Here is a 27,754-nt window from a genome sequence, read left to right as displayed (position 1 = left end):
CGCATGGTCTTTAAAGGGGCAGTGGGGTAGGCTGGCACAGCACTTGAAAATCTTTTCCAGTTAGTTGTCAGTGTCTAGTGATTGGGAGGTTTCACAGTTCTAGATTTTCGTTTCTCTTGAAAATCTGGGCCCAGATTCCCCGTCAGGAGCAGGTCCTGTGCGGGCCTGGTAGGTCGTTCTCTCAGTTCCCTCTTATCTGACACCTGAGAAGCTTCCCATCTCGGTCGCTGTATGACCCCTTGAGGTGGCTGAATATGCAACCTCAAAATGAGAAGTTTCTTGATATAAAGTTTGTCCTACTCTGACATTCTGGTTCAAAGGCTATTAAAAATTTGTGGTAAGCTCTTCCGTTACCCAGCTTCAAGGGAGAACTTTCTATTCACGTAGTACATGTCTGTTGATTAGCTGTATGCCCATCCGTTATTCCATCTAATCTTCACAAAGGTCCATTTTATGGAAGAGACGAAGTCTTGGTCTGGGCTAGAATTTCACACTCTGGTTTTACGACTTTTGGCGAACTGGGTTTTTTGTTTTTTTTTTTTGCATATTTCCGAAGCTGGAAACGGGGAGGCAGTCAGACAGACTCCCGCATGTGCCCAACCGGGATCCACCTGGCACGCCCACCAGGGGGCGATGCTCTGCCCCTCTGGGGCATTGCTCTGTTGCAACCAGCCATCCTAACGCCTGAGGCAGAGGCCACAGAGCCATCCTCAGTGCCTGGGCCATCTCTGCTCCAATGGAGCCTTGGCTGCGGGAGAGGAAGAGAGAGACAGAGAGGAAGGAGAGGGGGAGGGGGTGGAGAAGCAGATGGGCGCTTTTCCTGTGTGCCCTGGCCGGGAATCGAACCCGAGACTCCTGCATGCCAGGCCAACGCTCTACCACTGAGCCAACCGGCCAGGGCCCTGTTTGCTTTTTTAATTCCTTTTTTAAATTATAAAATATGCATCACAGAAAAGTTACAATTTTAACTATTTAATGTGTACAGTTCAGTGGCATTAAGTACCTTCACATTGTTGTGCAACTGTCACCACCATCCAACTTCAGTACTTCTTCATTGTCACATATTGAATCCATCTCCTTATTTTTGTTTATTTATTTTTAATTTTTTATTCAGTGAGAGGAGGGGAAGCAGAGAGACAGACTCCCACATGTGCCCTGACTGGGATCCACCTGGCAAGCCCACTAGGGGGCAGTGCTCTGCCCATCTGCAGTGTTGCTTTGTTGCTCAGCAACTGAGCTCTTCTTAGGGCCTGAGGTGAGGCCATGGAGCCATCCTCAGCACCCAGGGCCAACTCACTCCAACTGAGTCATGGCTGCAGGAGGGGAGGGGACAGAGAGAGAGAGAGAGAAGTGAAAGGGGGAAGGTTGGAGAAGCAGATGGACACTTCTGTGTGCCCTCACCTGGAATCGAACCTGGTATGTCCACACACTGGGCTGACGCTCTACCACTGAGCCAACCAGCCAGGGCCGAATGTGTCTCCTTATTTGTAAAGGGAGGATGGTACTCTCCTCAAAGGGCTGTTGTGATGATTTGCTGAAACAGGAGATGGAAGTGCCTAGTGCAGAGAGAGCTCTCTGTACTGTCTCCTCTGAGGTTTGAAGTCTCCCAGGGGCAAGCCATTTAAGCCTGTTGATTGGACTGAGAGTTTCATTTATAAATACTTCAGGCAGAGAGGGAAGGTCAATGCAGTTCTTAAGTTTTATTTCCGTACTCTGGCCTCGAGGTTTAGGTCTGGTTGTCACCAGGCGAGGGTAGTTATTTGTTTCAGTGGGTTCCCACAGCCTGCTGCGGGTTTTTCCCGACTCCCCTAAGAACAGCTCTGAGCCTTTTTTATGTCTCTGCTCAGAGCGTCTCTGCCTGTGGGCTCTGAAATAAAGGATACGTGTTCAGAGTCTCCTGTGGCTGATTGCATTCTGGTTTTTTCACTCTGTGAGTTGTTTAGCTCCATGGGGCTGCTCGGTAAGTGTCCTTTCGCCGTCATTAAGCATCCTGCCTGTGTGGTTGAGTTCTTAGGGAGCGTTAGATGATTGGGCAATTGATTTCAGTTAACTGTGGGCAAACTGTGCCCCAAAGCCTTTCCTCTGTGTTTCTTTCTTTCCTTAATCCGGGGAGCAGTTACTGAGTGATCTTAAAATGGCGACTGTATCTTAGAGAAGAAAAAAAGAAGGATCTAGCTGACTGTTAAGGCAGGTGCTGCTGCTTTTAGAGCAGGAAAGGCAGGAACAGGACCCAGAAGAGCTGTTGACGTTGGCCGGACTGTACGGCAGGCCAGGTGATGCTGTTTATGGGAGAGGAGGCTGCAAGGCCGGGGACTGCAGAGAATAAGAGGTTAACTTCTGGCCACAGAGAAATGTGAGTGAATGAAATAATTTTCAGTTCTCAGGGGAAACTTCCTATTTTCTTTGGAAGAAGTTAATTATGCACACTAGGTGATGCAAATTCAGGGATGTAAGAGTACTCTTAGTCCTAGCTGTCTTTCACGGGACTGTTTGGGAGAGATTTTTTTTTTTTTTGGCATCTCTGCCCCTCCCCCAAGAATAAAATAGATAAAAAAGTCAAAACCCTAATTCTTGGGTCTTTTGGGCTCTATAACTTTTCAGGTCACCCATTTCTTTGCCAGTGGTGGTGTTAGATTACTGCATGAATGGCTTCTAGATTGCCATCACCTTGTTCCTGGACATGCTACCTTTGCCATCCCGTGACTTGGAAACCAAGTAAAGCAAAATAAAGTTGAATGGGCTGGTTCACATCTCTCAGTGTGCCCGCTCCTTTCAGGCCTCTGAGCACACAAGAGATGTTTGCGGAATACTTACCTGACTTTTCAGACTGAGCCACACATGAGAGTGCCTGTGATGATCAATTAAAAACTGAAGGAGAACACAGTGGAATTTCCTGAGCAGCAGGCACTCTGCTACTCCCTAACTTCTTTACAGGAGTGCACTGTGGCCGGACCTCATCCACAGTGGTAAAGGGCTGCAGTGGTAAAGGATCACAGAAAGTCAGAATGGTGTCCAGTATAGGGGTCTTAGCTGGGGCCCATGAACTTCTTTTTTTTTTTTTTCCTTAAGTGAAAATCGGGGAGGCAGAGAGACAGACTCCTGCATGAGACCCGACCGGGATCCACCCGGCAAGCCTCCTATGGGACAGTGCTCTGCCCATCTGGGGTGTTGCTCCATTGCTCAGCAAAGAGCTCTTTTTATTTAGCACCTGAGGTGAGTCCATGGAGCCATCCTCAGTGTCCCGGGCCAAATCGCTACAATCAAGCCATGGCTGCGGGATGAGGAGAGAGTGAGAGGGAATGTAGAGGGGAGGAGAAGCAGATGGTCACTCCTCCAGTATGTCATGACTGAGAATCGAACCCGGGACATCCACACACCAGGCTGATGCTCTATCACTGAGCTGACTGGCCAGGGCCCCCATGATCTTCTAAGTCCTCATTCCTCCTGGAATCATACATTAGATTCTGCATTTTGTGGCATTTTTACTGGGAGCAGGCTTTGTGAGTTTTATAACATTCTCAGGAGTTTTCAACACCCCACCCAAGGTTAAGAATTGCCGATCTGGGCTGGTTCCTCACATATCTGGGTGCAGAATCCCCTCTGCATTGTTCTTACCTTGTAACTCCCATTTCTGTATTTCTTCAGGAATGCTCGCCCTCGTATTTTCGGAGGCAATGCATCTCCTTCACCTCCTTAAAATGTAAATTATTTATTTTGAACATGGGTGATCCATGTACATAGGAAGAAGTTAGTATAAGAAAGCTATAAACAAAAGGAAATCACTTGGTTATCTTTAATTCATTCATCAGAGGTAAATAGTTTTGATATTTTAAAAAGTATTTTTCAGGCCCTGGCCAGGTAGCTTAGTTGGTAGAGTAGCTTCCCAATACACCAAGGTTGTGAGTTGGATCCCTGGTCAGGGCACATACAAGAATCAACCACATCTTCGTCCACACTTGTTATTGTCTGTGTTTTTGAGGTTAGCCATTCTAGTGGGTGTGTGGCAATACCTCATTGTGGTTTTGGTTTGCATTTCTCTTATGACAAACAATACTAAACATTTTTCATGTGCTTATTAGCCATTCCTATGTCATCTTTGGTGAAATGTCTGTGCAAATCTTTTGCCCACTCTATTCATTTATGTATTTATTTATTTATTGTGTCACCTATATAATGCCTGCCCTTGAAGGCATACCTACTCCCTTTTATTTATTTCTGGACCCAGCTAGCCGAGACGTGGAAAATACTGCTCAAGATTGTGACCTTAAAAGATGTGACAGTTTCACTCTCACCACAGAGAAGGAAATTGTACGTGATGTCAAGGAGCTGTGGTGCCGCCCCAGCCCAGATGGCAGGCAGGGGCTCCGCTGCCGCCTGCAAAGAGGGCCGAGGGCCTGGTGTCAGCCGGGGCTCCGAGCGAGGGCCTCAGACCCACATGCTCTTTCCAGCCCTGTTTCCGAGGCATGGTCTTTTGCCTACTTTAAAATTTGATTGTTTGTCTTTTTTTTTTTTTTTTCCATTTTTCTGAAGCTGGAAACAGGGAGAGACAGTCAGACAGACTCCCGCATGCGCCCGACCGGGATCCACCCGGCACGCCCACCAGGGGCGACGCTCTGCCCACCAGGGGGCGATGCTCTGCCCATCCTGGGCGTCGCCATATTGGGACCAGAGCCACTGTAGCGCCTGAGGCAGAGGCCACAGAGCCATCCCCAGCGCCCGGGCCATCTTTGCTCCAATGGAGACTTGGCTGCGGGAGGGGAAGAGAGAGACAGAGAGGAAAGCGCGGCGGAGGGGTGGAGAAGCAAATGGGCGCTTCTCCTGTGTGCCCTGGCCGGGAATCGAACCCGGGTCCTCCGCACGCTAGGCCGACGCTCTACCGCTGAGCCAACCGGCCAGGGTGATTGTTTGTCTTAATTAAGCTATAAGAGTTTTTAAAATATATTCTGGATACCAGTCCCCTATCAGATATGTGCTTTGCAAGATTTTTCTTAGTCTGTGGCCTGTTTTTCATTTTCTTAATATCTTGTGAACTGTATAAAGTTTTGAATTTTGATGAAATCCAGTTTATCAATTTTTAAAATATAGATTGTGCTTTGGTGTTGTATCTAAGACATCCTTATCTAACCCAAAGTCACAGAACTTTTCTCCTAGCTTTTCTAGGAGTTTTATAGTTTTAGCTTTTCTATACAGGTGATCCATTTTGAGCTCGTTTTTGTGTATGGCATGAGGTTCTTCTTGTGTACGTCTACCAGTTGTCCAAGCACCATTTGTTGAAAAGACTATCCTTTCCCTTTTGTATTGCCTTGGCAACTTTGTTTATTTTAAATGTAAAGATTTAGGCCCTGGCCGGTGGCTCAGTGGATAGAGCGTCGGCCCGGTGTGTGGAAGTCCAGGGTTTGATTCCCGGTCAGGACCCACAGGAGAAGCGACCATCTGCTTCTCCCCCCCTCCCCCTTCTCACCCTCTTCCCCACCCTCAGCCAGTGGCTAGATTGGTTCAAGCATGACTCCAGGTGCTGAGGATAGCTCAGTTGATCCAAGCGCATCAGCCTCAGGCACTAAAAATACCTTGGTACTCAAGCATCAGCCCCAGACGGGTTGCCAGGTAGATCCTGGTCAGGGTACATGTAGGAGTCTGCCTCACTATGTCCCTTCCTCTCACCTAAAAAAAATAAGAATAAATGTAAAGATTTATTTCTGGACTTTTGATTCTGTTTCATTGATCTTCATACATTATCCTTACCACACTGTCTTGGTTACTGCAGCATTATAATAAGCTTAGAAATTGGGAAGTATAACCTGACCTGTGGTGGCGCAGTGGTTAAAGTGTCAACTTGGAACGCTGAGGTTGCCGGTTTGAAACCCTGGGCTTCCCTGGTCAAGGCACAGATGGGAGTTGATGCTTCCTGCTCCTCCCCCTTCTCTCTCTCTCTCTCTCTCTCTCTCTCTCTCTCTCTCTCCTCTCCTCTTCTCTCTAAAATGAATAAAGAAATATCTTTAAAAAAAAGAAATTGGGAAGTATAAATCCTCCAATTTTGTTCATTTTTTAAAGTTGCTTTAAATGTTCTGGGTCCTTTTCATGTGATGTCTTTTTCTGGCTTTGGTATATGCTTTTAAAAAACTTATTTGGACATATATATTCTTCACATAAAGTGCTGTGCATCTTTCTTTCCTACTTAATAACTCACGTTTGCAGTGCTTCAGTGATAGTTTTGTCTCTTCTTTTGACCATTTGAACTGTTTGAACTTTTTTTTTTAAACTTCCAACTTGTATTCTTTTGAGTTATTTGTCCTTCATTGGTTTGTGAGAGCCCTTAGTATATCACGTGTGTGGTAAATATTTTTATCCAAATTGTCTTTTTCTTTCTCTGTGGTGTTTATGTGTTTTCATTTTCTTCCTTCCTGTATATCTTTTTACCTTATACTTTCTGGATTTTTTTTTTTTTTAAGAGACAGAAAAGAGAGAGAGGGAGATAGAGGGACAGACAGAGACAAACAGGAAGGAAGAGAGATGAGAAACATCAACTCATAGTTGGCGGCACCTTAGTTGTTCATTGGTTGCTTTCTCATATGTGCCTTGACTGGGCGGGCTCCAGCTGACCCAGTGATCCCTTGCTCAAGCCTTTGGGCTCAAGTTGGAGACCTTGCACTCAACCTGGTGAACCCGCATTCAAGCTGGTGGTCTCAGGGTTTCGAGCTTGGGTCCTTAGCATCCCAGCTTTCGGTTCTTAGATCTGCACCCCTCCCCACCAAGACTGGGTGTATTGCCACTCCTGTGTACTCCCAACCCGCTGTCCTTAGCCTCAGTTCTCCATAGCATCTGGAACCTAGTATTTTGATTGGGCAGTGACCTGTCTATTCCCCGCCTGCTGAAGGCTCCTAGTGGGCATGCATTCTGAGGCTGGCACAGTGCCTGACGTATAGTAGGTGCCCAGTAAATAGTGAACTCAGTCTGCCTGGGTTCAAGTCACTTCTCTGAGCCTCAGTTTCCTGATCTGTGAAATGAAAATAGTGAGTCTCTCTCTGCCTCACAGGATTGTCGTGAAACTTAATTGGGTTATGCCTAGAACTGCGCCAGGGAAACACTCAGCAGTCATTCAATACGAGCTGCGAATGTTGTGAATATCTTTGCATGTTCATTGTCCTCATGCAGCCCGGTGCCTGAAGAGAGCATACCCTTTCTCTGCATTCTGACCTCGGGCAACTTATTTAATCTCTGGGTCTTGACTTAACTAGCAGTCATCTGAAATGATGATACAAACGTCTAGGTAATTGTAGTTGTGAGGGTGGCACACTCAGTGTTGTAAAGTGGGTAGCACAAAGTAGGGACTCAGTAACTGGAAGGAAGGGGCTGTCTGCCACAGAGCCTTGTACTTACTTTTGTAGGTAGGTGCTCAGTGATTTGTGGCTTCCTGTTGCTTTTTAGTGTTGTTTTCCACCAGTGCGAATGTTACCCTCCTCGTTGTTATGTCCTTTTTGTTTGTGTGTGTGTGTGTACTTGCTCCATTGGGTTGAGACTTTGGAACAAAAGTGTACTGAGGTCTGACTTAGAGGGTTTACCTTTCATTCCTCTGCAGCCTGAGCTCCCAGGGAGCCCCTGAGGTCTCTAGTGTTCTGTCTCTGTCGAGATTGGAGGATTCTGGTTTCAGAAGAAGGTAGAACTAGGGTGATTTCTTAGATTTGATTGGCTTGATAATCCAGGAGATTGTAATCCTCTGTCCTGGCTTCAAATCACATATCAGATAAGGTAAAAAAGGAAAAAAAAAGTTCTGGTATCTGGCTTCCTAGGAGGGAAGATTCAGAATCTATATATTTTTGAGTACCAAGAAGTCATAATGTTAATATTATTGATCAATGTCATCCCAGTAAATTTAATAAATAAAAATTTAAAAAAGAAATGTTAACTGTGGACTTTTCATAGATGGCCTTTATTGTGTTGAGGTAGTTTTCTTTTATATTTTGCTGAGAATTTTAATTATGAATGGATGTTGAACTTTGTCAGATGTTTTTTCTGTCTATTGAGATGATCGAATGGGGTTTTTATCTCATTTAATGTATCACACCGATTGATTTGCATATGTCAAACCATCCCTGCATCCCAGGGATAAAGCCCACTTGATCTTGGTGTATGCTCCTTTTACTGTGCTGCTAAATTTGGTTTGCTAATATTTTATTGAGCATTTTTCTGTCTTTATTCATCAAGGATATTGATCTGTTGTTTTCTTGTGGTATCTTTGATTTTGAATGATGTTGGCCTCATAAAATGAGTTTGGAAGTTCCTCTTATATACTGCTCACCAACATTAGGGGATATTTTATAGTTTCATATTCATTTTGAAGTATCCCCTAATGTTGGTGAGCAGTATATTTTGGAAGAGTTGAAAGGTTGGTGTTAATTCTTCTTTGAATATTTGGTAGAACGCACCAGACTGTGATTCTGCCATCTGGCCATCTGATCCTGGACATATCTTTGTTGGGAGGTGTTTGATTACGTGCTCAATCTCTTTATTTTTTACTGGTCTGTTTAGGCTTTCTGTTCCTCCTTGACTTGGTTTTGGTAGGTTGTATGTTTCTAGGATTTCTCCATTTCTTCTAGGTTATCCAATTTTTGACATACAGTTACTCATTATAGCCCCCTTAGTGGTCTGCTTACTTCTGAGGTACCTGTTGCTGTTTCCTCTTTCACTTCTGATACTGCTTATTTCAGTCTTCTCTTTTGTTTCTTAATTAGTGTTGCTTAGTGTTGGTCAAGTTTATCTTTTACAAAAACCAACTCTTGCCCTGGCCGGTTGGCTCAGCGGTAGAGCCTCGGCCTAGCGTGCGGAGGACCTGGGTTCGATTCCCGGCCAGGGCACACAGGAGAAGCGCCCATTTGCTTCTCCACCCCTCCGCCGCGCTTTCCTCTCTGTCTCTCTCTTCCCCTCCCGCAGCCAAGGCTCCATTGGAGCAAAGATGGCCCGGGCGCTGGGCATGACTCTGTGGCCTCTGCCTCAGGCGCTAGAGTGGCTCTGGTCGCAACATGGCGACGCCCAGGATGGGCAGAGCATCGCCCCCTGGTGGGCAGAGCGTTGCCCCTGGTGGGCGTGCCGGGTGGATCCCGGTCGGGCGCATGCGGGAGTCTGTCTGACTGTCTCTCCCTGTTTCCAGCTTAAGAAAAAAAAAAAAAAACCAACTCTTCGTTCTGTTGATTTTTTTCTATATTTAAAAATCCTTTTTATTTCTTTCTGCTCTGATCTTTTTGTTCCATCTGCTAACTTTGGGCTTAGTTTGTTCTTTTTCTAGTTTATTGAGGTGTAGAGTTAGGTGGTTGTTTCTTTGTTTTTTTAATTTTTTTTTTTTTTTTTTTTGCATTTTTCTGAAGCTGGAAACAGGGAGAGACAGTCAGACAGACTCCCGCATGCGCCCGACCGGGATCCACCTGGCACGCCCACCATGGGGCTACGCTCTGCCCACCAGGGGGCGATCCTCTGCCCATCCTGGGCTTCGCCATGTTGCGACCAGAGCCGCTCTAGAGCCTGAGGCAGAGGCCACAGAGCCATCCCCAGCGCCCGGGCCATCTTTGCTCCAATGGAGCCTTGGCTGCGGGAGGGGAAGAGAGAGACAGAGAGGAAGGAGCGGCGGAGGGGTGGAGAAGCAAATGGGCGCTTCTCCTGTGTGTCCTGGCCAGGAATCAAACCCAGGATTTTTTTAATTTTTATGTAGGCATTTATCACTATAAATTTTCTTCTTAAAACTTTTATTGCATTCCATAAGTTTTGGTATGTTGTATTTTCATTTTCTTTTGTCTGAGGCACATTTTAAATTCTCATTTGATTTCCTCTTCGACCCAGTGGCTTTTCTAGAGTATGTTGTTTAATTTTCTGCATATTTGTGGATTTTCCCATTTTTTGCTGTGACTGGTTTCTAGTTTTATTCGCATTGTGGTCAGGAAAGCAACATGGAATGCTTTTGGTCTTCTTGAATTCAGACTGGTTTTGTGGCCTAGCGTGTACTCTGTCCTGGAAAGGGTTCCGTGTGCACTGGAAGAGTGTGTATTCTGCTCTCGGTGGGACGTTGTACGCCAGGTCTGTTCGGTCCATTCAGTTTGCAGTATTGTTGCAGTCAGGCATGGTCTGTGTTGATGGTCTGTGTGGATGTTCTATCCATACTGTTCAAGGGACATTGAAGTCCCTACTACTGTATTGTTGTAGTGCTCTCCATTTCTCTGTTCAGATCTGTCAGTATTTGCTTTATATTTATATATTTACGTGCTCTGTTGTTGGGTGCATGCATATCTTTGTTATCTTTGTTATATGTGCCTATTGAATTGACACTTTTGTCATTATGTATAATGACCTTTGTTGCTAGACACAGTTGATTGTTTGTTTTTATTAAGTGAGAGATGGGGAAGCAGAGACAGACTCCTGCATGCACTCCAACTGGGATCCACCCCGCAAGCCCTATCAGGGGGTGCTCTGCCCATCTGGGGCCACTGCTCTGTTACTTGGCAACCAAGCTATTTTAGCACCTGAGGTGAGGCCATGGAACCATCTTCAATGCGCGAGGCTAACTTGGCTTGAATCATTGGAGCCATGGCTGCTGGAGCAGGAGAGAGAGATGGGGGGAGGGGTGGAGAAGCAGATGGTCACTTCTGTGTGCCCTGACTGGGAATCAAACCCAGGACTTCCACACGCCAGGCCAACGCTCTACCGCTGAGCCAACCAGCCAGGGCTCTAGACAAGTTTTTGACTGAAAGTCAATTTTGTCTGATATAAGTAGCCATCTCTGCTTTCCTTTTGGTTACCATTGACATGGAATATCTTTTTCTGTACCTCTCCGTTCAGCCTAAATGTGTCTTTAGATCTAAAGGGAATCTCTTGTCACTGCCTATTTCTAGATCTTGGCTTGTTTTATTTATTTATTTATTTATTTATTTATCTATCAGTCATCGGCTACTCTGTGCCTTTTGATTGGGAATTTAATTCATTTACTCCCCAGGTCATTCTGATATGCACGAGCATTGAGAACCATTATTCTACACAGGCAGATAGGGTGGAGGCATAATAGATACCCTCGAGGTATCTATCCAACTAGGCACTTGGGCAGGTGGAATGGTAGAAAGTGTCAAGAACTCCTTAAATTGGAGACTTTTAAAAAATTAGCTTCTCAAGGGCGTACAGCAAAGATGCAGAGCCACAGCACTCAGCCTTTATGTGAGTGCATAGTTTTATATTTTTATAGATCAGAAGTTGGTTGGTGCTTATCAATTTGCTTGATAAGGATTTATTGAAAACCCCTTTCAACGAAGCTAGACAAGCGCTCAGTGCAGCTAGAAGGTAGCAGGTCCTTAAATGACCCAATTCAACGTGAAAAGTGCACTTCTGGGGGGCTTTTGATAAAAGTGCCAGATTGCTCCCCAGAAGTGTTCTTGTTCACAGTTCCTCCAGCCATATGAGAAAATCAGAGCAGTAACATTTTAATATCTACAAGTGACAGTATCATCTTGGTACAGTCATTAATTCTAAGCTGAACATCTAAATGGCTTTCGGTTGCCGATTTGTATTATTCAAAGATTGTAGCATACTGTGGGAATATTTGCCATGTTTCATCTGTAGGTCAGGAACTCATGGTGGGGTTCTTTTTATACCTAAACAACTTTTGGAAGACAGTTTATGCCATCCCTGGATTTGTCTTCCCTTGCGTTGTCATTAACTGGAGTTCAAGTACAAAAGAGAAGTTAGAGGGGAAAAAAAAGGACAGGGTTTATCTCTCTCACACGAAGCACTCACATTCTAAGGACTGACCAGTGATGCCTAGCAAAGGGTTCCAAGAGGGAGGGCCCAAATATTGCAACAGCTGGTCCAACGGAGGAGTGCTCTGATCAAGAGGAAATCAGATGCAGGAATGAATAAAAACCAGGTGGTTGTTGTATTCAAGGCAAACCCTTACACTAAGCCTTTCCTCTGGTGCACGCACACAGTGCCTTCAGGGGGGTTTTCAAGAAACGGGTGAGAGCAGTCCTCTGTGGGGAGCTGGAGGGGGAGGGAGACCTTTTTCACAGTATACCCATTTCTACTGTTTGAATTATTTACCCTATATGTTTAACTTCTTCAAAACTTTTAAAGCTAGTTGTTTTTTTTTTAAAGCCTATTCACCCATGATTACATCAGATGTTAATGTTAGAGGAAACTGGATGAAGAAGAGTGAATGGGAACTCGCACGGGATCTTTGTATTGTTCCTGTAAATTTAAGCTTATTTTAAAATAGCATTTTTTTAAAAAGGATGGGGGTATTGATGACTGTTGTAGAATTGTGTGCCTAAAACCTGTATAATTTTAACCAATGTCATCCCAGTAAATTCAGTAAAAAGGGGGAAAAAAGGATGGGGTAAGGGTGGGGAATACTCTCTTTCTATATAGAATCCTGTCCTATTAGTCAATTTTCTGTCTTCTTGTCATTTCCTTTAAAGATGTTCCTCCGCTCGTCCCTCGTTCTGCTGACCTAATTACAAAAGGCAGTTCAGCTCTTCTTGCCGTTTCTCACTGGTTTTATTGGGGTCACACTGTTGTTCCATATTGCATCGTGATCGTCGTCTGGCAGATGCTTATAAATGTCCACGGTAACTCGGGAAAATGTCCCATGGATACATTTTGTTTGAGACTTTGATCAACCTGTATATCGACCCAAAAGTGTACTGAGCTCAGAACCTTAAACTTTGAAAGCCTTTTTTATTTTTTCTCAACTTGTGCTCCTGGTAAAAGTGCAGATGGGTGTACATGCTTGGCCGGCCCCCTGAGTGATTCGGATTCCCTGTAAAACTAAGTTTCAGGAAGCATCACCTGCGTGTGTGTGTTTAGGGGGGCGGGGCGGGGGCAGCTTGAAGGATGGAGGGCTGCAGAGAAAGGCGACCAGGAGGCTGAGGCCCTGTCTGGGTGGGAGGGCAGGGCAGGCTGACAGGCAGCTGCAGCAGAGGCGTGGAGAGAGAAGGCAGGTGCCGAAACCAGGCTGAGACAGCCCGCAGCGTGTGGAGTTAGTGCCTGCCCCGCCCATGGCAGGCTCTGGCCCAGAAGGCTGCCACAGAAACACTGTGACTCATGGGCCTTGATCCCCTCTGCTGGGTCTCGGGGATAAATTTGGTTACAGACACCAGGAAAAAGGAAAAAAATAGAAAAAATTGAGTTGGTGATCCAGGTACAGGTGAGGCAGTGCCTTGTTCAGACCAGGCGGGGAGGGTCAGGAAGCTCTCTGGCTCCTTAAGAGGGTGAGCACGGTGTTAATGAGGGGAAACCATGCTTTGATGGGGTGAATCTTTTTTTTTTTTTTTTTTTTTTTTGACAGAGAGAGGGGCAGATAGGGACAGACAGATAAGAAGAGAGAGAGATGAGAAGAATCAGTTCTTTGTTGCGGCACCTTAGTTGTTCATTGATTGCTTTCCCATATGTGCCTTGACCGGGGGGCCCCAGCAGACTGAGTGACCCCTTGCTCAAACCAGCAACCTTGTGCTTCAAGCCAGTGACCTTTGGGCTCAAGCCAGTGCCATGGGGTCATATCTATGATCCTATGCTCAAGCCAGCGACCCCGCCCTCAAGCCGGATGAGCCTGTTCTCAAGCCAGGGACCTTGGTGTTTTGAACCTGGGTCCTCCGCGCCCAGTCTGACGCTCTATCCACTGCACAACCGCCTGGTCAGGCGGGGTGAACTTCTTGAGGCCAGTAATTGATCTTCTTGCCTTTGACTCCCAGACAACGACCCTGCATGCAGATTATTTACTGAGTGCCAACTTCAGGCCTGGAGTTGGGGACACAGTCCTCCTGCTCCCACAGAGATTCCGTTCAAGCAAAGGGGGACATTATACACACATAAACAAATGCAGATTGCACATGTTAAGTAGATAAGTCCATGAAGGGAAATGGAAGTAGAGTAAGGGAATGGACCAGTGAGCAGTGGGAGCCCTGAGGATGCTGTGTTAGGTAGGGGAGTCAGTTAAGGGTTCTTTGAGGAAGTGACATTGGAGAGACCTGACTGAAAAAGGAATGAGGAGAGCCATGCAGGTGCCTGGGGAAGGGCGTCCTCGCGGAGGGAGCAGTCACGGCGATGGCCCTGGGGGTGGGAAGGGTTTGCTGTCGGGAGACCAGAGGCTGGTGTGTGGGCCGCTGGGTGCGGAGGAGGCTGGGAGGAACAAGACCAGGCCCACTGAAGAGGCTGCTAGGGAAGTCCTTGGTAGCGGAGGGGCTTCCTGACACAGCGCCTGGTGCTCTGGGAGAACTGGGAGCTGATGGGACCCTGTGGAGCCTCATTTCCTGCTGGCTCTACGGGAGAGCGATGGAATGTGAAACGGCAAAAAGAGCATTGCCCAGCAGTGGGGAAATGTGGCCCATGTGTTGCGTCTCCTTTGTGCTCCCTGTTAATTACTTCACTTATTTTATTGCTCATTTCTGGAAGTGTAGAATCGGTTCTTTGTAGCACTTCTGGGGGCATTAAGGAGGCAGCACTTAGAAAGGCCTCTGGCTTCCCAGAGTAGGGCCAAGACTGGACCAGTAAAGTTGACAAAGGTGCTATGACGTGGTCTGCCCCAGAGGGATGTTCGCTTTTTTCCTCATTCTAACGCCGGCCTCTCTTTTTTCCAAGCAGGACTGGCTGCCGTGGTCCCTGCTCCTTCTCTCCCTCGCATGTGAAACAAGAGCCTTCTATGTCCCTGGGGTCGCGCCCATCAACTTCCACCAGAATGACCCTGTAGAGATCAAGGTGAGTGGGTTCCGGGACTGCTGGAGCTCCTGGGCTGGGAGGTCTGGCCAAGGACCATGGCGAGCTGGTCACAGCCCTCCTGTGGTTGCCAAGAACAGAGGAGCAGGGCCAGTCAGCCTGGGGAGGGGCTCGGGCACCCGGCTGAGAGGAGAGCGCCCTGGCCGCTGTTCCAGGAGCTCTGCCCGTGTGAGTGTGTTCTCTTTCTCTCCCTCCCATTTCCACTTCTTTCTGAGTCTCTGTCTCTCAGTCTGCCTGCTCTCTGTCTCTGCCTTCCCCTTCATCCCTCCGTCTCCTCCCTACCAGCTCTCCCTGCAGAACTCATATCTGTACACACAACACTTATTATGGCCTCTGTTCTCTTTCTTTATTTTTTTTCTTTTTTTGTATGACAGAGACAAAGAGAGAGAGTCAGAGGGACAGACAGGAAGGGAGAGCGATGAGAAGCGTCAATTCTTCGTTGTGGCACCTTATTCATTGATTGCTTTCATATATGTGCCTTGACTGGGGGGCTACAATAGACTTAAGTGACCCCTTGCTCAAGCCAGCGACCTTGGGCTTCAAGCCAGTGACTTTTGGGCTGAAGCCAGCAACCATGAGGTCATGTCTACGATCCCACGCTCAAGCTGGCGACCTCGGGGTCTCGAACCTGGGTCCTCCACATCCCAGTCTGACGCTCTATCCACTGCACCACCACCTGGTCAGGCACCTCTGTTTTTTTTGTTTGTTTTTTTTTGTTTTTTTTATTTTATTTACAGAGAGAGAGTCAGAGAGAGGGATAGACAGGGACAGACAGACAGGAATGGAGAGATGAGAAGCATCAATCATTAGTTTTTTGTTGCATGTTGCAATACCTTAATTGTTCATTGATTGTTTTCTCATATGTGCCTTGACCGCGTGCCTTCAGCAGACCAAGTAACCCCTTGCTCGAGCCAGCAAGCTTGGGCTCAAGCTGGTGAGCTTTTTTGCTCAAACCAGATGAACCCTCGCTCAAGCTGGTGATGTCGGGGTCTCGAACCTGGGTTTTCTGCATCCCAGTCTGATGCTCTATCCACTGCGCCACTGCCCGGTCAGGCGGCACCTCTGTTTTTTCTATTTTATCTTCTGGCACCAGCTGGGTTCTCCAATTTAGCATCTTCAAACTGTGTGCTATGTATTTGAGTGGTAGTATATGAGATGATTTTAAGTGGTTGGCAAATGTATTTTAATAACTATTTTCTTTTAACGTATATTAGAAAACATAGCTAGTAGTTCAACTTATGCCTTCATGGCTGTTGCCATTGATTTTTTTTTTTTAATACCAATAAAATGTTTGCTTCTTAAATTACTGGAAAATGAGTCAGAACCAAGAAGTAGTAGAACAGAGGAAAGTAGAGAGGGCAGGTCGGTACACGAACAATTGGGATTTGAGACACATCGCCCTCAATCAGAGTCTGGAGAGGAGCCTTCCGGCCTGGCCCCGCCCTTCTGCAGGCCAGGTGGTCGTGTGGGGGCCAGTCACCTAGTGAGGGGTGGGGAGGGGAAGGGAGTCACTTACAAAACGGTTGACCAGGGGCTGTGGCCAGGCTGGCCCCTTGGTTATGTCTCTAAAACAGTGGACTGGTGGAGGCAGGGCTGGGGGTTGGTGGTGGGCGGATACTCTTGGATGTGGTTTCCTAGGAAACAGACTCTGAGGTGGAGAGTTGGTGCAGGAGAATTGAGGAGACTCCCAGGGTCCGCACTCGGGAGTGAGGGGAACAGGGCCGGGCAGAGGGGACGTTGATCTGGGGTACAACTGAGGCCTGTGGAACACTCTGGAACTGAAATGGCTGCTCTCCGGAGTTGATCCAAGTTGAGGGCCAGTCGTTGGATACGGACTGCTACCAGGGGAGGGGTGTGACCTTGTACAAAGGCTCCCACTTAAAGGGACTTCCCTGTCCCATCACTGTGATACGCACTCTTAAAACATTGGTCTGTTTTTCTTAGTCCTGGTTTCTGTGCATTGTTCCCAGTGTGTGGGGTACTTGGTGTTCTCACACCTCTGTCTGTCCCCACAGACAGAGTCCTTCAGCTTCTTAGTGACCCTGTAAAAGGAGCTAGCAAACTTAAAAAGTTCAAACAAATTCTATTCTAAACGTACCTTTCTTGTTTCATTACCATATGGACAAGAGCAAAGCAGTGAGATTGTGTGAAAATAAAGCTTTTATTCTGTCCTGAGGGTCACAGCATTCAAAGGAGAAGCAGAAGACAAGAAAGTCACAAAGAGCTGTCCACGTGACATGCTTTCATGTACACTGTCCCTTAGTTTACCACCACATTTTAGGTATTATCAAAATTTCAAATTGCTACACATCATGCTCATTGGGAGCATCGCTCACAGTTAACTTGATGGGCTCAGGGAACAGGAAGTCAGAGACCACTGGGATTATGAATAAGGAGTGAGTTCCTTTGTTCCTCAAGGGTTTCTTCATTTGGAGTTATGTCCTTAGGAAAGATGCCCAGGAGTGAAAGCGCGGGGTCAAAGGAAATCAGCATGTTGAAGACTCCCTGTGTATAGTGAATTTGTGATTTTAAACAAAATCTGTAATGTAGTCTAACAAACCTAGTGAAATGTAGAAGTATTCCGAGTATATATAAATATATAGTATGTGTCTGCCCAGTCCGTTTACCTCTCAGATGATACCACCGAGTATGCCAGAGATGTGTGGGCACCAGGGATGGTCACTGAAACGGTCTGGACTGAGCATTAATGGCCTCTCTCCTCCCACTAGGCTGTGAAGCTCACCAGCTCTCGAACCCAGCTACCCTATGAGTACTACTCACTGCCCTTCTGCCAGCCCCTCAAAATAACCTACAAGGCTGAGAATCTGGGTAAGTTCTCTCTCACTGCGGTCAGCCTGTCCCAATGGGAACCCCGGTCTCTTCATAACGATATAGCCGATAACCCTTCCGGAGCACTCACCATGTGCTGGACACGGTCTCCATAGTTTACATATTGTACATATTAGCTCATTTAATCCTCAGAACGGCCCGAGGGAGGAGGCAGCTGTTATTTTTATTCCCATTTGACAGGTGAAGCGACTCGCCTCTGGTTAGACTGTTGATTGGCGTATGAGCCAGACTTGGGATCATGCAGTCAGGCCTCAGACCTGGAGCTGTTGGCCGCTGTTCAGATTGGCTCTCCCTTGATTTCTAAATGCTGTACTTGTTCCTCTCTCCTGTGGCTTCTGTAACCTCCTCTACTTCTAATCAAAAGAGTGATCGTCTCTGGCCCTAAAGGAAGCAGAGACATCGCCCTGGTTCTTGTTACGCTGTGCAAGGCTCACCTCAGGTCACATGTGAAGCACACGGGACAGTGTCTGGCCCAGGGTTCAAACAGGGTTCCATCACTTATTCTAACTCAGATAAGTCTCTCTGGGGCAGAATTTCAGGCTCACGGGAAAAGGCGTTGGGAGCATCAGTTCAGGAAACATTGTTAGCTCTTGCTTCTGGGCCCGTCTCTGTCCTGCCCCGAGGTGAAAGCATGCAGACTCACTCTTCCCCTCCTCCTCAGGAGGGGCGAGGACAGAGCCGGTTCTTGAGCAGAGCCCCAACAGGGCTGCCTTCTCCTCCAGGGCCGCAGTGGCTCAGGTGTCTCCAGAGCCAGTCGCCGACGAGTGTGTCTGCTGCCACGTACTGGGTGTCCCAGGTCAGCTGGCGGCGAGTGTTGGAGCCGGTATAACCACAAGCGGGCAGCAGCACGGTCTCTAAGTCTTGTTGCCCTTCTGAACAGAGATTGGTCTCGGGGCCGGCTCTGACTTCTTTCTGGGCTTCTCCTCCTGCCTGCCATGTACCCTCTCTCTCCACACCTCCCTGCACGCCAGCCAGCTTGTCTCTGGACCTAGGAAGCCTGACCAACCTGGTCCTCCAGGCTTCCGGACACCGGGCCCTCCCAGCAGCCCCTCCCTTCCCTGTGAGCTGCTCTGGATTCAGTGGCAGCCCCAGGCTCTGCACTGGGGCACACTTCAGGGTCATAGTAGGTGGCCTTAACCTCTCTTAGCCTCTGTCACGTCTCCCATGAAGCTGAGGGATGGTCCTGCCTCCTAGTAATAGAAACGCTGTGTACAAAAGTGGTCATACCGTATTGCATCTCATTCTGTCTTTGTGTAGTACCTCTCTTCAGGGCCTCGGGCCTCTCTCTCCTCCCCTTCTGACCCAGTGCCTGGCACGCAGGAGACATTCAGTGCGTGTTAGTATCCTACTGAGTGGAGCAGAAACATCCCTGGTTGAGTGCCTGTGGGATTGTAAGCCCTGTGCTCTCTGTAATTATCATCATCACCGTTAATACTTACAGGGTTTTTCCTATGGGCCGGGCACTCTTCTAAGCACTTCTGTGCTTTAACTTAGTGAATTCTCACAGCAACCATATCAAGTGGCTACTCCTACTGTCCCCTCATCTAATGTGCGCTTTACCCTGCACATCATCTTAGTTGATTCCTGTAGTAATTCTGCAAAACCAAATACGATTGCTTTATTTCATAGGAGAGGGAACAGCAGCATCAAGGGGGTTTGCAAGATGTGCTCAGGGACACATGGTCAGTAGGTTGAGAAAGCTGGATTCTCTCTGTGGTCCCAGGCTGCCTTCTCCAGGAAGGCTCGGTTGGGCTGTCCGATCGGCGCACTCCTGACTGTCACTCCTGATTGCCAGTGTCGTCTCCTGGCGTGTGTGTAGGATTTCCGTGGCAGTGTGCTGGTGCACGACTGCAGACTCTCTTAGGGTCCGCATTCCCAGCTTGTTGCTCACTTACCCTGGCTGCTGCCTGCTTCCAGCTTCAGAAAGTTAAGAGGAGTACTTCCGCATCAGCAATGAGCCATTCCAGACCAGTATGTCCTCTTTCTTGGTTTAAATTCAGTTTCTAAATATCAAGAAGTGATACCCACCTTGCGTGGACCGCAGCCCTGTTCCTCTGTCTGTGTCCTCCCTCCGCTGGGGCCTTGCCCTGAGTGCAGCAGCAGCTCCCAGCCCGTCCACGCTGACCGCACCTCTGAGCCTCTGTCTGCATCGCCAGCTATATCCAGCTGTGTCAGGTCCGACCTGACAGGCTGAGAAAGTGCCTTCGGTCTAGATTTGCTGGATCCCTGTCTCCCACCCAGAACCTGGTTCTGGAAGCCTGTCTTCCTGTCCTGCAGCCCTGCTCTCTTGTGCCTGCGTTGTGCAGGACCGGGTGCTCAGCAGCTCCGGAGCCCGAGCCAGCTCCCACTCTCAGCACGCCCTGTCCCGCCTCCATCCTGGGTCTGTCCTGGCTCCCTGGCAAGACAGACTGCCCCCCCCCCCCCGTCTTCTACATGTGCTTTCTTCACACAGCATCCAGCTAGAGCTTTCTCTAGCCAGAATCGGAGAATGTCTTCCCCTACCCGTTAGAAACCTTTCCTTGGCTCTTGTCACTCTCTGGGTGAAGCTCACACTCCCAGGGTGGCCCGGGGCGCGAGACCAGCTCCGGCCCTCCCCAGCTCTCCTCAGTGGCTCTCTGCACAGCGGTCACCCTGGCCTCTCCGCTTGGCCACACCTACCCCCCCCCCCTCAGGGGGCCTTCGCACTCACTGTTCCCTCTGTCTGGAATGTCCTTCCCTGTCTCCTTGCCTAGTTGGTGCTTCTCTTCCTCTGTAGCTCCTCTCGGGCATCGCTTCCCTAGAGAAACGGTTCTGGACCTGGCTCCCGTGAGCAGAGCAGATTCCTCGTGTGCAGCGCCATCTCGTTATCCTGCGTGTTTACGCAGAGCCTGTCTTCCCTTGGTGCCTGCCCTGTGACCTCTGGCAGTAGGCGACTGAGGCGGGCACGCAGGGGACATGCCAGTTCATTGTGTAAAAAGATGTTTTGGCTAAGAATCTCGGGTGCTAGATTTTACCCCCCTTTCCTCCGGGCTGAAGTCAGGGTCTGAAGGCACACAGATCAGCGGGGAGCCCCATCTGCACTTAGAGACCTCCCAGTCAGGCAGGGGAGGCAGAAGCATGTCGGCGCTGTGCTAAGTCACGTCGTTACCAGCAGACAGGGTGCGGGGAGACGCGGTGAGGGCAATGGCACCTGTGCCCGCGACGTCACGGCTGCATGTTACTCCCCCCAGTAACCCCTTGAGGTGGGTGCTATCCCCCTCGTTCCACTGGTGAGAAGATTGAGGCTGGGCAAGGTTACACGGCTCCCTAGGACTGAGCCATCCTGATGAGGCCGGGAAGGGTTCCGGGGTGAGGTTGAAGCTGGGCTGGCAGTGGGAGGTGGAACCCTCAGAAAACTAGACCAGGTGGCGGCACTCAGGGCAGAGGGCACGGCGGAGGCCCAGACATGTGGGCTGAAACGGCAGGTTTGCTGAGTGCTGAAGGGCCTGGTGGCGCTGGCACAAAGGAGAAGAGAGGGTGCCGGGCAGGCGTCGGGCAGCCAAGCCTGAGCGGTGAGGCGGGTGTGGCAGGCCAGGCTGCAGAGCTGACCACAGTCCTGCACGTCGGCCCTGGGGCTCTGTGGCTCCACTGACCTCAGCAGCCTCAGGGCTGAAGCTCTGAGCTCCATCTGTCTCTCTTACGGCAGGAGAGGTGCTGAGAGGGGACCGGATTGTCAACACCCCTTTCCAGGTTCTCATGAACAGCGAGAAGAAGTGTGAGGTCTTGTGCAACAAGTCCAACAAGCCAGTGACCCTGACCGTGGAGGAGAGCCGGCTCGTGGCGGAGCGGATTACGGAGGACTACTACGTCCACCTGTGAGTCGGCCTCGCCCCCTGCCAGCCTCGAGTCCCCTCTGGGGAGGGCTCTGATGGGACAGGGCTCAGAGGGACTGAGCGGGGCCTTGGGTTTCCAGCATTGCTGACAACCTGCCCGTGGCCACCCGCCTGGAGCTCTACTCCAACCGCGACGGTGATGACAAGAAGAAGGAAAAGGATGTGCAGTTTGAGCATGGCTACCGACTTGGCTTCACGGACGTCAACAAGGTAGAGTGCCTCAGCGTGCTCAGCAGGCAGGGGAGCCGCGCCTCAGTGTGCAGCACTCGGGACCTCGGCAGAGAGAGACACCTGCTCTAGGCTTGCCATAGAAAAGTAAGAGGGCCAGCTGAGGCAGCTCCTCCCGGCCTCCTGGGCGGCGCTCTGGCACAGGCTGCCCGGGAAGTGGCAGGCACCGTCCCTGGAAACCCAGAGTCCCCGTGTGTAAGATCAAGCCCCTTCTGGAAAGTCTTAGGACAGCAGTGTTTCTTTTGAGGTACAGCCCCCTGTTCTCAGAGGGCTCCTGCCCTGACTGGGAAGAGAATGACAGCAGCAGACTCTGATCTAGGACCCACGAGGGTCACTGCCAGAGCAGTCCAGAGGCGCTTGGGGCGGCACGGGCGCTGGCGTGAAGGCCGTGGGCAGAGCTGCAGTGTGGAGACTGTTCGTGGGTCTTGGGGAGACGAGGTGGACTGACGTGTCTTAGAAGGTGATGACAGTCATGATGGAAGGCCTCGGGCCGCAAGACGGGCTTCGTCGGGCAAACTCTCGGGAGCCCAGGTGTCTGACGGAGGCGAGCCGGGGAGCGGCGTTCTGGGGGGCGGGCAGCCGGTCTGTCGGGCAGGGCAGTGACCTGAGGCCTGGGACAGCCTCCCAGAGTACATTGCTCGTTTCTTGACTGCGAGTTACTTGTGTTCTGTTGGTCTTTCCCAGATCTACCTGCACAATCACCTGTCGTTCATCCTCTACTACCACCGGGAGGACCTGGAAGAGGACCAGGAGCACACCTACCGAGTCGTCCGCTTCGAGGTGATTCCCCAGAGCGTCAGGCTGGAGGGTGAGTGGGGAGGTGGGACTAGAGGGGCCGGGCTGGTGGGTGGGCCTGGGCTTTCACCCCCAGGGTCTTCTCGCACCTCGTTCCTGAGGTGGCCACAGGCTCCACTGTGGCATACGGGCCCAGCTGAGGTGGGCTCACCGCATTCTGACTGGAGAAGGAGGGGGACGAGGGGACAGCTGACATCTGTGTGTCCTGGCCTGGCACCTTGCCAGTGTACCCTCTGGCGACCCCCAGACTCATGTGCAGTGACAGATGAGGTTGGTGACTTGGCCAGGACTAGTCAGCAGTCTGGGGCTTGCCCGGCCTCTCCTGAGGACCAGCCAGCTCCCCCGGGTTAGAGGAGAAGGGGCAGTGGGCAGACAGGGCTGTCGGGCAGCCCGGCCCTGAACTTCTCATCCTCGTGTGAGTGGTCGGTGTGGACGGAGCTCGGCCCAGGGTCAGCAGGCCTGGTCCAGTCTGGCCGCACCTGCCAGCACTTGCTCACCACAGGGCGCCCCTGACTTTAGGAGGCTTGGCCTTTTGTCCACGGTGGTGCTGGCCATCTGGGGAAGGGGGTTGTGGTCTGTTGTGTTTTTAAGCTGTGGGACCTCCTTTTCTTACAAAGTCACACACAGACGTCTCACAGAAAACATCCTACACTTCCAGGGCACCATACTGTCCCTCATCTGAGTGCCGTGGGCACAGCCTCACATTTATTATTATGTGATTATTTTGACACCATCTCTCCTTCATTGGCTCTTTGAGGTTGGAGACTCTGTCTCCTTTCTCATTATTTATCTCCAGCATAGACCCTGGGATGTAGTAGGTGCTCTGATGTGTTCTTGGTTGACCAAACAGGCAGATGATGGGTGAATGCAGGAGGCGTTCGAGTGATGGGTCACTGATGTGCCGGGACTCTGGGAAGGAAGTGAATGAGTACACATGACAGAATGAGCCTGGGTTGTCCTGCGTGCTGAGTGGGACCAGCTGAGGAAATGAGTATTTGAACTGAGAGAAGGAAGATTGATTGATTAACTGAAGGCCTCAGACCCCTGCCCACACACAACTCTCTGCAGCCCCTAGGACCCTTGGGGAGGTCAGGGCGCTGGGGAGCAGTTCCCGCAGCCTCCACTCAGACCCTGGGTCCCAGCAGCATGCCTCCCCTGGGCAGTTTCTGAAGGCACCCCCCCAAACAGCCCTTGGGTAGTAGCAGAGCCCCCCAGGAACAAACTCTCTGTCTCTCACAGACCTCAAAGTAGATGAGAAGAGCTCGTGCACCCTGCCTGAGGGCGCCAACTCCTCACCGCAGGAAATCGACCCCAGCAAGGACAATCAGCTGTACTTCACCTACTCCGTGCACTGGGAGGTGAGAAGGGGAACCCGTGGCAGGGACAGTTCCGGTCTGGGCAGGAGCTGTCCAGCAGGAGGCCTGACTCCGAGTGCTCACTCCTCCACCAGGAAAGTGACATCAAGTGGGCCTCTCGCTGGGACACCTACCTGACCATGAGTGACGTGCAGATCCACTGGTTTTCCATCATCAACTCTGTCGTCGTGGTCTTCTTCCTGTCCGGTGAGCAGTCTGGGGGTGGAGAGTGGAGGGGACAAGGGACCGAGGCGTCACATCCCCTAAAGGGGACTTCTGGGGTGTCGTCAGGGCCCCGCATGGGTCAAAAACGGGCCTTAGGGCCCTGTGCTGGGCATCAGACACACAAAGGTGGGCACGATGCCACTCTGAGGAGCTCCTCGGGGATGGTGCATCTCGTGCCACGGTCATTCAGCAGGACTTCGTTGCATGTTCTGTGCTGGTGCTGTGCTGCCCGCTGGGGAGGTGACTCCAAGCCCTGTGAGTGCGCCCCCTGCACCTCATGCCGGGATGTGGCACTGAGCACAGTGAACGCGCCCCGCTGTGCCGCACGCCGGAGACGTGGCGCTGAGCACGCTCAGCCAAGCGTTGCCCTAGAGTCTGCACGCCCACAGTGGGAGAGACCGGAACAAAGAGCAGTGCTGGGAAGCAGACGACACAGTGCTCGGTGCAGAGCGAGAGGGAAGGGGGCGCTGTAGAGCACGCCTCCCTGAATGAGCAGCCACCGTTCAGACACCTGGGAAAGACCAGCCCAGCAGGGGCCGCGCCCTGCAGTGGGACTCGCCTGGCGAGAGACCAGGTGGCAAGAAGGTGGTGGGTGGATGGGGGGATGGCAGAAGGGAAGCAGTTCAGCATCACATGAGAAGTAAAGATAGTGCCAGCTACTGTTTAATAAATATTTAATCCAGGGGCACGTCACAGGCGTCTCAGTTTATCTACTGCACTCTGATGCCTGAAGAGGTGACCAGGGCTGTGCGAGTATGGGGGTTGGGTTCTGAACTGGGCAAGGTGTAGGAAGGCTAAGATGCCCAGGGTGAGTCTTGAAGTGTGAGTACGAGTCAGAGCAGCGGGTCATTCGGGCAGAGGAGAGCCTGGTAAGGCGTGAGGTGAGGGAATGCGGCTATAGCCAATGGGAAAAGCAGCGAAGACCCAGGGGCCAGTGCTAGGAGGAGGGAGGCTAGAGGAGCGGGTAGGACCAGGCCTTGGGGCAGCTGGGGTGCTGTTCCCCCTCGAATAGAAAGCAGTGTCCTGTGGCTGCCCGCACCCATCCCAGCAGCCCTTTCCCTCCCCGGCCTGAGAAGTGGCCCTGCACATCCCTGCGCAAGTCACTGGGGTGGTGCTGTGCCCAAGAGAGGCTCCGAGGTGGCCCCACAGCCAGCTCTCACTGGAGGAAGCCACACGTGTCACCACATGCCGTCACCTCTCAGTGGGACACCCGTCCCAGGAGGACAGGCAGCACAGAAGACGCAGTGGCCATGCCAGTGACTCTTCCTCTGCTGTTGGTTCCAGGCATCCTGAGCATGATCATCATCCGGACCCTCCGGAAGGACATCGCCAACTATAACAAGGAAGATGACATTGTACGAGGTCTCGGCTGGGGGGGCTGGAGGGGCAGTCTAGCCACAGGGCTCTGGGCCTGCCAGACCAGGAGGTGGTGGGTGTGCGCATATGTCATCATTTAGAGAGTAAATCTGTAAGATATCGAAAGGAGAAGTAATGTATTAATAACCCAAAATGAGAGGATAGGCTTTCTAACTGCTAAGCATAAAAGCAGTGGGAGAGAGCTCAGGGGGAAAAAATCTTGATGAATTTGACATTAAATTTTTTTTAATTGAGTAAAAAGATGATACAGTTAAAAGAATTTGTATAAAGTCCCCTTTTTAAAAAATCTGGAATCTCTAATGTGATCACAAAGAAAGAATTGGCAGACAGGACTGTGCATGGCTAGTAATGTGAACAACTGCTTTCACCTCCGAGCCAGCCCCCAGACTGCAGGTCAAACAGCCGTGAGAAGACGGCCTTGGACCTCAAACTAGCACAGGCTTTGTTCTCCTGGAGAACTAATTCTTGGCAAGATCTACATGAGATAAGCACCTTTCATATACCACAGTACATACTGTGAAATAGGTAACTCGACCCAGTAATTCTGTTAGGATTTTCCTAAGGAAAGCATCAGCATCAGAAACGCAAAGACCCAGTCTAGAAATATTTATTGCAGCTTATTTATGACTTAATCAACTGGCGATTGCCTAGTGTTCCGTACTGGTGGATTGGTCATACTGTGGTACAGCTGTACAGCGAGACAGGGCATGGACATTAAAATAGTCCTTCCAGAGAGTATTTATTGACATGAGGGAATGTTCCCAAACCTCAGCTGAAAATGACAAGTACACAGTAAATGCAGTGTGGTCCCGATGTCATTGTTTACAAATTATATACACACATATACATATACGTATATAAAGGACTAAAGGAAACGTCGAAACAGTGATATCATTAAGTGTGTTAATCATGTTACTTTCTATATGTTTTTTTAAATCTGAGTATTTATGAGTTTTTTATTTTTTGTTTAGTCTTTCTAGATTTAAAAAAAATTTTTTCTACGGTAAACATTTATTACTTTCTGATCATTTGAATATTATGCCGTTTACCAAAATTCTTTTTTGTTATACAAGTAAGAGCACTTACTATTTTTATAAGCATTAAAAAAGTAAATTGCTTCTAAATCTCACCACCCCAAAACAATCCCAGTTTACATTTGTTGTTTACATTATTTTTCCATATGTTAGGACTGGGATTTGGGGAGGAGGTTTTCCATTTATGGAGCTGTAAGCTTCATGTTTGTGCCCACCTGGCCCTGTGTGACAGGGAAGCACTTTGTCGTGTCACTTGACCTGCGGTGTCTGAGCAGAGTGAATTGACACCTGAGGGACGCTCAACCCTGGTCTGAGTGGGTCCAGTGGGCTGGTCCCTGCCGGGGCCGCCTTCTCCGTAGCACGAGAAGCAGCCTCACCTTGTCTTTTGCCGCAGGAAGACACCATGGAAGAGTCTGGCTGGAAGCTGGTGCACGGTGACGTCTTCAGGCCGCCTCAGTACCCTATGATCCTGAGCTCCCTGCTGGGCTCAGGCATCCAGCTCTTCTGCATGATCCTCATCGTCATCTGTGAGTGGGCCTGGCAGGCCCAGTGTGGGAGGCCGTCCCCAGAACAGTGTGGGCCTGCGTCTGAGAGGAGGGTGGGCTTCCCTCCTGGAGAAGGAGGCCTGTCAGCATGTCTGGGCCAGACGGAGCCTCCCCTCCCGCATGAGGCTGGGTCCTCTCGGCCCCAGGCCCTGGTGGTTTGAGGCTGCTCAGCGCTCACCCGCTCCGCTCCGTGGACAGCCCACCCCTCCTACTGTCAGCGAGCTGCCCACAGGGCTGAGGCTGGGCTCCTTCTGCAGTCAGGTGTCAAGTGGTTTCCCAAGTCCGCACCTGGATGAGAGCTGGAATCCGATATTTTTTCCCCAAAACAACCCCCCATAAATTAATGTACGGGGTGGGGCAAAAGCAGGTTTACAGCAGTTCATATGGAAAATAATACAGTAATTAATGAATAATAATATAAGAATAATTTGTACTGCCTATACTCAAAACTGTAAACCTACCTGGTAAAATAGCTAGACAGTCCTGAAGTCAGTCTGCCTAAATTTTTTTTACCATTTTATCCATCTTTTTTTTTTTTTTCAGAGACACAGAGTGAGTCAGAGAGAGGGATAGACAGGGATCGACAGACAGGAACGGAGAGAGATGAGAAGCATCAATCATTAGTTTTTCATTGTGCGTTGCAACACCTTAGTTGTTCATTGATTGCTTTCTCATATGTGCCTTGACCATGGGGCTACAGCAGACCGAGTAACCCCTTGCTGGAGCCAGTGACCTTGGGTTCAAGCTGGTGGGCT

At 49.9% G+C, this 27,754-nt stretch overlaps 1 protein-coding gene and 1 non-coding gene across 2 annotated transcripts in view; both read left to right on the top strand.

The window, feature by feature from the left end:
- Positions 1 to 27,754, top strand: part of TM9SF4 (transmembrane 9 superfamily member 4) — a 45,241-nt gene that overhangs the window by 5,514 nt on the left and 11,973 nt on the right. The window contains exons 2-10 of the mRNA XM_066234828.1: positions 14,608 to 14,721; positions 17,469 to 17,568; positions 21,254 to 21,422; positions 21,521 to 21,650; positions 22,353 to 22,476; positions 23,703 to 23,821; positions 23,914 to 24,025; positions 25,328 to 25,398; positions 26,849 to 26,981. Of these exons, the coding sequence (XP_066090925.1) occupies positions 14,608 to 14,721; positions 17,469 to 17,568; positions 21,254 to 21,422; positions 21,521 to 21,650; positions 22,353 to 22,476; positions 23,703 to 23,821; positions 23,914 to 24,025; positions 25,328 to 25,398; positions 26,849 to 26,981 (1,072 nt within the window). The remainder of the gene's footprint in view (positions 1 to 14,607; positions 14,722 to 17,468; positions 17,569 to 21,253; positions 21,423 to 21,520; positions 21,651 to 22,352; positions 22,477 to 23,702; positions 23,822 to 23,913; positions 24,026 to 25,327; positions 25,399 to 26,848; positions 26,982 to 27,754) is intronic.
- LOC136309809 (small nucleolar RNA SNORA5) lies at positions 12,994 to 13,126 on the top strand. Its single transcript, XR_010726449.1, has one exon. It is a non-coding gene; the product is annotated as a small nucleolar RNA SNORA5 (small nucleolar RNA).

This window comes from Saccopteryx bilineata, chromosome 6, assembly GCF_036850765.1.
Source record: "Saccopteryx bilineata isolate mSacBil1 chromosome 6, mSacBil1_pri_phased_curated, whole genome shotgun sequence".
Lineage (NCBI taxonomy): Eukaryota > Metazoa > Chordata > Mammalia > Chiroptera > Emballonuridae > Saccopteryx > Saccopteryx bilineata.
The sequence above is the reverse complement of the archived record's forward strand: the minus strand, read 5'-3'. Positions and strand labels throughout refer to the sequence as shown.